Source organism: Eleutherodactylus coqui, chromosome 2 (assembly GCF_035609145.1).
Source record: "Eleutherodactylus coqui strain aEleCoq1 chromosome 2, aEleCoq1.hap1, whole genome shotgun sequence".
NCBI lineage: Eukaryota > Metazoa > Chordata > Amphibia > Anura > Eleutherodactylidae > Eleutherodactylus > Eleutherodactylus coqui.
This window is the reverse complement of record NC_089838.1, coordinates 155,479,989-155,488,299: the sequence shown is the minus strand read 5'-3', so window position 1 is coordinate 155,488,299 and position 8,311 is coordinate 155,479,989. Positions and strand designations below refer to the sequence as shown.

The 8,311-nt window shown below is 37.2% G+C and overlaps 1 protein-coding gene across 2 annotated transcripts in view; it reads right to left on the bottom strand.

Moving 5' to 3' along the window:
* Nucleotides 1-2,181: 2,181 nt before the first annotated feature.
* The window catches only part of CAV1 (caveolin 1), a 69,030-nt gene continuing 62,900 nt past the window's right edge, over nucleotides 2,182-8,311 (bottom strand). For both annotated transcript variants that reach the window (XM_066591806.1, XM_066591807.1), the window contains exon 3: nucleotides 2,182-6,583. In XM_066591806.1, the coding sequence (XP_066447903.1) occupies nucleotides 6,242-6,583 (342 nt within the window). In that variant the 3' untranslated portion in view covers nucleotides 2,182-6,241. The remainder of the gene's footprint in view (nucleotides 6,584-8,311) is intronic.

The following is an 8,311-nucleotide window of genomic DNA, read 5'->3' as shown; positions in this document are numbered from 1 at the left end:
ACAATGCCTACCCCTTAGGAGATAAAGATCTGTGGATCTTCCTCTTTCCATCTTTGAAGGTCACCCCTCATCTCTCATAAAGAAAATACCCCAACATATCTGGCAAATAACTTTTTAAGTAGATCTTGGATTCCTTTGGAGAAACCCCTTTTAATATTTTAAAGGGCTTTTCCTCCTGTAGGATTGTATAAGACTATAAATAAATATATATGTCCGCTATAGGCAGCTATAATCCTGTGGTGAGTAAAAGAAATGAAAAAGGAGGGTGGAGCAAGACCCAGTGAGGGTAGTGGAATATTTATGGAGTACAAAGAGTTTTCAATGATTGAGTATTTTGAATGGTGGAGGTGCTGCCAACCAGATGACGCTCCACCAGTGTGGGCGTAAGTGTAGCGAAAAGGATGTGAAAAGAACTGGTATGGAGGCGCAACACTCTAAGCTACTAGAAGATGTAGATCAAAGTTTAATGTGTGATGGTGAAAGCACTTCTTTTTTATTATTTTTTCAGAAATTAAAAACCAGCAATGGAATACGCGTTTCGGGGAAGAACCCCTTTAACCTAGGTTAAAGCATTTTTTTCGGGGAAGAACCCCTTTAACCTAGGTTAAAGCATTTTTTTTTCTCCCCTGTCCTCCTGCACACAGGACCTCCGACACATTCTATACATCTTTGGAATCGTGTCACCCCTAGGCATCCTGTTGTCCTATCCAGCCGAACTGACGAAGGGGTTCTTCCCCGAAACGCGTATTCCATTGCTGGTTTTTAATTTCTGAAAAAATAATAAAAAAGAAGTGCTTTCACCATCACACATTGGACTTTGATCTACATCTTCTAGTAGCTTAGAGTGTTGCGCCTCCATACCAGTTCTTTTCACATCCTTTTCGCATAATCCTATGGTGATCCTCCTCTCTCCAACACCTCTTCTAATTTGGGTACTCCATGTTGGAGTACATATATTAGATAAATGTTATAAAATCAATAGGAACACCTGGCAGTTAACATAAGAGTAAGAGCATATCACTTGGTCATAACTTTAATGTGCTTATTACCTTTTAATATTCAATGTGGATCTTGCACCATCCGTGGTATTTGAAAATGGCTCATGACCTACAAAAGATTGGGAACCTCTGGTGTGAACTAATCTAATTATTAAAAGTATGTAGTCATATAATATAATTACTGCATAGTATTATTGTCATAATGTATAACACTAAAAAGCAATCAAAACCTACTGAATAGAGATGAGCAAGCATACTCGCTAAGGACAATTACTCGAGAGAGCATTGTCCTTAGCGAGTGCCTGCCAGCTGGGAAGAAAAGATTCGGGTGCCGGTGGGGGGACGGGGAGCGGCGGGGGAGAGCAGGGGGGAACGGATGGGGAGATCTCTCTCTCCCTCTCTCCCCCCTGCTCACTCCCGCAACTCACCTGTCACCTGCGCTGGCACCCGAATCTTTTCTAGCGAGCGGGCAGGTACTTGCTAAGGACAATGCTCGCTCAAGTAATTGTCCTTAGCGGGTATGCTCGCTCATCTCTACTACTGAACTATCAACTACATTGTGTGATTTCTTCTGTAGTTCCTTCTTTAGGTTCTGTTCACATATCACTGTGCACACCCCATGTATCTGACTCCAAAAGAGTGTCTTTTTGGAAAATATTGGGGCTGTACTAATGACATTTACTTCCAACAGAAGGAAAAATGAAATGTGAACAGAACCTTTATACTATATCACAACCAGTGTAGAGCACTGTCCATAAACCTTCATTATGCGTTGATGTGTACTATAACATTAGTGTGATTTATGGTGTCAGAAGATATTTTTGGTTGTGGAACTAGAATGTTTGACTTAGAATTATGTTAGTCATAAATTGTAAAATGTCATAATAGCTATTTGTAGATTTAAAACAGCATTAAAAAAGTTTCCTCTGACAAAGTGAACTACGTCCCGTACAACATTGCCATATATGTAGATTTTGCTGGGCTTTATCCTCTGCTTAACACTTGGAAGGTTATTAAAACTAAACCTTTTGTTAATATAGCTCATCAGCCAATCAGAACATGACCATCAGGTAGCCTTCTGTGTATACTGTGAATTATTGAAGAGCAGCTCACATCCCATAGAACAAACAGTACTGACATTCTTATATGACAGCATGTTTCCACACAAATAACTTAGTCTAAACACGTTAAACCTTTTATTGTGTGCATCTCTCCTTGTACATTGAATACATGCAGTATGTGTTACATTGTAGATATTGCTGTTTTAATCAGCAATGATTTTACACTGAAGGTAAATAGCTTACATGACATTAGAGTATATTAAAACAGTATTCCCGAAGTCATAACGCTTTTATGTAACAGAAAACACCTTTGCACAGCGATGAAGACAAGTCTTTGCTTTATACCCAGAATATCTATTAAAAGCACAAAAGATGACATCATAGAACATTTTATTGGGGTTCCCAAAGACTTTGAAACTGCACCTATTTATGTACTTTGAGCAGTGTTGGAGTACCACACTGTGAGGATGCTTCTGGATCCACCTGTGCAGGTACATACTTTGCGTATATGGGAATGTTGCCTACATTGAACTCCCTTTATATATATATATATATATATATATAAAATATTTATATTGCACCAATACAATTTCATATTGAACATCACACACACCTATACAACTGCCGTGATCCTGGCTTGGAGAATGAATAGCAAGAGAGAGTGCACTAAAGAAGTTTTATTACTCTCCACACTCAATCAATGAACGCATTTGAAATATACCATTTAATTCTTACAACATATATCATGATGATTAGTTAGGCATACTAGATTGGCCTGCTGATGGCTTTTATTAACTGGCTTGTGCAAGAATTCCACATATTTACAAAATACATTGTACCTTATGTATAAAAACTAGCAAACACAAAAAGTGATAAACATTGCAAACTACGGCAACTATACATATCAATGTTTGCATTTTTCCAGGGCAGGTTAGTACTCTGTTTAGTTGCTATTGGGAACTTTCACTTTATTCTTCACTAGTTTTTATACAAGAGATGCTCTCTGGATCAGATATTGTGGTCTATAAAAAATATGGACAACTGACATTATTTGGTGAGCTTTACCCTATGAGCGCCCATAAAGAAGCAATATATAAACTGTTCCTTTGTCAGTATTCATTATTATATACAAAGGTGACCTATTGTAAGCTGTCGCTAAGGAGCCATTAAGAGCAACTGATAGGATTGTAAATTATGTGGCAATTCTCAGCAAGTTTGAGCCTATACTTCAGTAGTATAAAAATAAAAGGGAGAAGCTGGAAAATACAACTGCTGCATTTAGTGGAATTTGTGTACTATTCGGTAAAGGTTTAACAATGCTAAATAAATTCTAGTTTGCTCTAAAGGTGCAAATATATATATATATGGGAAGTGCAGCCTCAATTATGAAAACTATTGCAGTAGGCAGGGCAGCAACAGTATAGCAACCAATCAGATGGCTGTCGTCTATTCCACTAGTTTCATAGGACTCTTATATAAAATTGATTCTATGATGCTGTTAGGTCATTAGACTCACAATTGGACTGGGATTTCCAATCATAATCAGGAAAAAAAAAGAGCCCATATTACATATGCAGAACTGTAATGTGGGTATATTACATAAGTGTAATGTGGGTATATTTCTTCGTCTTCATCACAAATCCTGCCCCAACTGTGGGTCCAATAACCCAAACGAACAGCATCAAAAGGATATATGGCGTTAGTTTGAGTAATCGGACATGTGGTTGGACTGCGACTGCAGTCGTAATAAGTGCAACAAAATGCGCCTGTAATACACTCATGTGAAATTAGTCGTCATCTGATTGGTTGATGTGGGAAACAACCCTGCGTTTTGTCTGCAGTACGGTTTATAAATTCTGCCTTTCAGTTGTTTTGCGAACAATAGAAAAGTGCAAAGCTTACCATCACCGATATGTAGGTTACCTATAACTTCTACTTACATTGCTAACCCTTTATGAGCAGCTAATGTTAAAGGCCCTTCACATTTCTACTCCTACAGTTCACAGCTATGCTCATTCATAAAGAATCACATTGGCATGATTGGCGCAGATTTATTGGCATTGAACTACTAAGTCCCTTATACCACCCAATGTCACATATGTACATAATCTTCAAAAAATAGCAAAATACTGAACGCTTTTGTAAACAGCAATTACATATTTTTATATATATTTTGCGCTTGAAATAACAGTGCTGAATAGGTTTTTTGCATGTTTTATTTTATAGAAACTTATAGCCAAAGAAACAAATGAGATATGAGAAAGGTGAAAAGGCATTTCTTTTAAATGTGTGAAGTCCATACAGAGAACCTTGACAGTCAGCTCACACCGAAACAGCATACATCATAGGCACAATAAAAAGGCACTTCAATTTACTTTATTTCTAGTAGGTATGGTGTACGAGTAGTACAAAACACACTTAACTGATCCCTAGTAGTGAGTCTTCAGTAGACCGGCGGGATAATATTCCTATTAAGGTATATTAGTAATGGAAGCTTGCTTGTCGCGCATATAAAACAGGACTTACTGCAAGTTTGTATTTCACCCAGTGATATGAATAGCTTTTGTTTTATTTACATTGCATGATACATTTATTTAGTTTTACATTCCACAATAAAACGGTAGATTCCAAAATTGTAGAAGATGTAACGGTGTTGAATGCAAAAGTGAATGAATGCAAATATCTGAGCTAGCACATCAGAAGGGTCCCCTATAGTGTTCACAAATCAAGCAAAGTAGATGCTACGTGTTGGTTAGTATGATCAGTATATAGCCAGAAACAGGCTTTAATTTGCAGCAACTTATTTCATAAATATTCTGCACCATGAAATGATGTTTTCAGGTTAGATTTTACAGTGTATGATGTTCATAGCAAAAACAAACATTTTTTTTTAGAAAAGGCATAAAATCTCACAATAAAAAGTACATATCATCTGCAAAAGTGGACATCCCAGGCAGAATGGTCAGGCAGTACATGGATTGACAGAAGAGTGCTCTTTATAGATAAAGCATGTACATTAACCCTTTGCAATCCAATTTTGGATTCAGGGATTCCTAGGGGGCTTTCTCTTTCTGTATTATACAATGGCACCATCTGCTGGCTAGAGCCAGTACTGCAATATGAGACATGCCAGAGAGGCCCCCCGACAACAGAGTAGCAAGTAATCTACAGTACGAATACCCTGCCGGACGTCTTCCGGAGCTGTACAGCCTTCAATTAGAATGTCTTTAGACGTCAGACAGTGGATTGGAAAGGGTTAACAATTGACATCATGGATGACTGAAACCATTGTCATTCATTATATACAGACAGACAACTGATAGTGTTCTTTTTATTCGAACTATGGAATAGAATTTGTATTACTAAGCTGATACTGCGTTTATTAGCATAGTTCTCACATAGGTATCACAGGACCATTGTTAAGTATTCTCAGAAATTGTTCAGGTTCTTTAGTGACAATGACAGATCGGGAAGGCATTTTTTCCCCTTAAATGGGGAAAATTGGCTTCTAACTCATTGGGTTTTATTGCCTTCCTCTGGATCAACATTGGAGGGTGGTAATAGGCTGAACTGGATGGACATATGTCTTTTTTCAGTCTTACATACTATGTTACTATGATCAATCATATATAACCGTCTAAAAAGAATCCATGTCGGCATATTAGTGCCTTGACCAAAACTGAACAGGTCTTTCTTCCTGGTTACAACTGAAAACTAGGCACAGAAATCATGAAGAACCTCTAAGAGTATATAGAATTCAGTAACAAAATATAGTTATTTACAGGTGTTGCCTCTTTTGCTATTGGTTTGCTATGTGTTTTTCCAAAGTAGCCTCAATGAATAATCTACTAGTGTTACTTATGTAGACTGCAGAATGCGTTCACCAAATAATACATTTACCATAAACCAACTCTTTTGTAACATAATTATGACCGTAACATGTAAGCATGTCATATAATATGTGTATAAAAGAAAAAAAAAACAGTATATCACACTGCGCCAACATTATGACTTATAAGGCCGATAACAGCTTCTTTAGACAAAAATCTTCTATGAGGATACAAATTGCCCCAGGGCACACACTTTAGTGACTCTTTGATCTTATGTCAGTGCTCATAAAATGTTGCTGATTTTAAAACTTACATATAAATTCTGACTATCTGCACTTTTTTTGATTGTCACTTATACTTCTTTGCGTAGAGAAATTTGAACAAAGCTGAAAACCTTGCCGATTGCTTCAAACAGTGGGTCACAGAACGTGTGGATGCAGATGGAGTAGACCCGGCTGATGCACTGAATTTCAATCATGTAGCTCTTTATGCATGGCACAACAGCCCAGATATGCAGGAAGGACAGAATGGCAAAGTAAATGCCCCAGATTAGTGAGAGTGGAATGCCGAAGATTGCAGACAGCAAGCGGTAGAACCAGTATTTCGTCACAGTGAAGGTGGTGAAGCTTGCCTTCCAGATGCCATCAAAGCTGTGTGTTCCTTCTGGTTCAGCAATTACATCTTCAAAATCAATCTAAAAAAAAGGAACAGTTCAGTATTAAATGCCAAAGAAACTAAAATCACTGCATACAATATTTTAGACTTCCAATAAATGATATCTTACTTAAAAGTTATGTGTACATTTTGTATTACTCCAATGGATGTAAAATGAAAAAAGCAGCAACACTGTATACAGGCTAGAATGAAAATATCTTACAATTGTGTGTCCACAGCTCCTATGCCAGACTTTTTCCATTGCTACATGCTACTGTCTTTCATCTGCCCCTGTTCTACATACAGTAGATGAGGAGGGCAGATGGAAGAGAGTAACAAGTGATCAGTCAACATGAAGACTTTGTTTTTAGTCCCTAGCCATGGAGTCACAAAAGTCAGCATAGGACCGGTATGCGAAATAATATAGAAAACTATAGCTACACTATAATCACTGGAAGATCTTTTTCTGTGCCTACAATATTCCCCATCAAAACTGCAATAAAATATGTAACAAAGAGGATGTAGAAGTACAATAGTTTAAGCAAGTCTCTAATATTTCAGTTTTTAAGTTCCTAAACCCTATTTTGCCTACTATCCAATGTGATTCCAAGACATGATAATAGAATGACATTGGATAACTAAATTGATGCACCTTTATATTTAAAAATTGTCATTAATGCAATGGTTGTCAGTATACACTGAAAGGGTTTAGGCCATATGGCAGAAATAACTCATCTTGTTCCAATTATTCACCATAAAAAAATACAGTTAAGGGGCGACCAAATAATTCTATATAAATACATTAGGAGACAATACAAGGATCTCTCTCATGATCTGTTTATACCCAGGACTGTGACTGTAACAAGAGGGCATCCTCTACGTCTAGAGGAAAAAGGTTTTATCACCAACACAGAAGGGGGTTCTATACTGTAAGAGCTGTGAGACTGTGGAACTCTTTGCCTGAGGACGTGGTGATGGCAAAATCCATAGAGGATTTAAAAAGGGGACTAGATGTCTTTTTAGGGCACTATGACATTACAGGATATAGACATTAAATACTCAGAAGGGTTGTTAATCCGAAGATCTTCTGAAAGCTGGACATGGAGTCTGGAAGGAACTTTCCGCTGAAGAGCATTGATACAGGGATTTTTTCCCACAAAATTGGGTACATTGGCTTCTACCTCATTGGTTTTTTTTGCCTTCCTCTGGATCATCATGAGAGGGGTGGGGAGGGCATGGAAACAGGCTGAACTGGATGGACAATTGTCTTTTTCCAGCCTTGCATACTATGTTACTATGTTAGATTTACCAAGCAAGTATTTTTAGTCTTCTACATCAGCTTAAGATGTCCTGCAGCTCTAAATCATTATTTGCTCTAGGAGACATGTTAATCTTAAAATTTAGCCTTAGCGCCAGTAACACTACTCTGGCTTTGTTATAGGAAAGGAACATTTTATTTTATCTTGACAGATGAGTAAATATAATATCCGTTGATAATGTTAACACATCCTAACTATTCATATTGTGTTCACATTTTTTTCTCTAGTGAGAACTATTTCAAAGGTTACAGAATTGCCTATCAAAATTATACAGCAGAAAATCATTAAATTTGTATTGCCATAATAATCTGCAAAGTTAGCTTCATCTGATATTAAATAAGTAAATCTATATTGCGAATAAAATTGCAAATAAGCCGCTGTTACACATGGGAGCTACTTTCTCCAGCAAATGACTTTCCATCCAATTTTGTAGCTATATCTCTGATAGA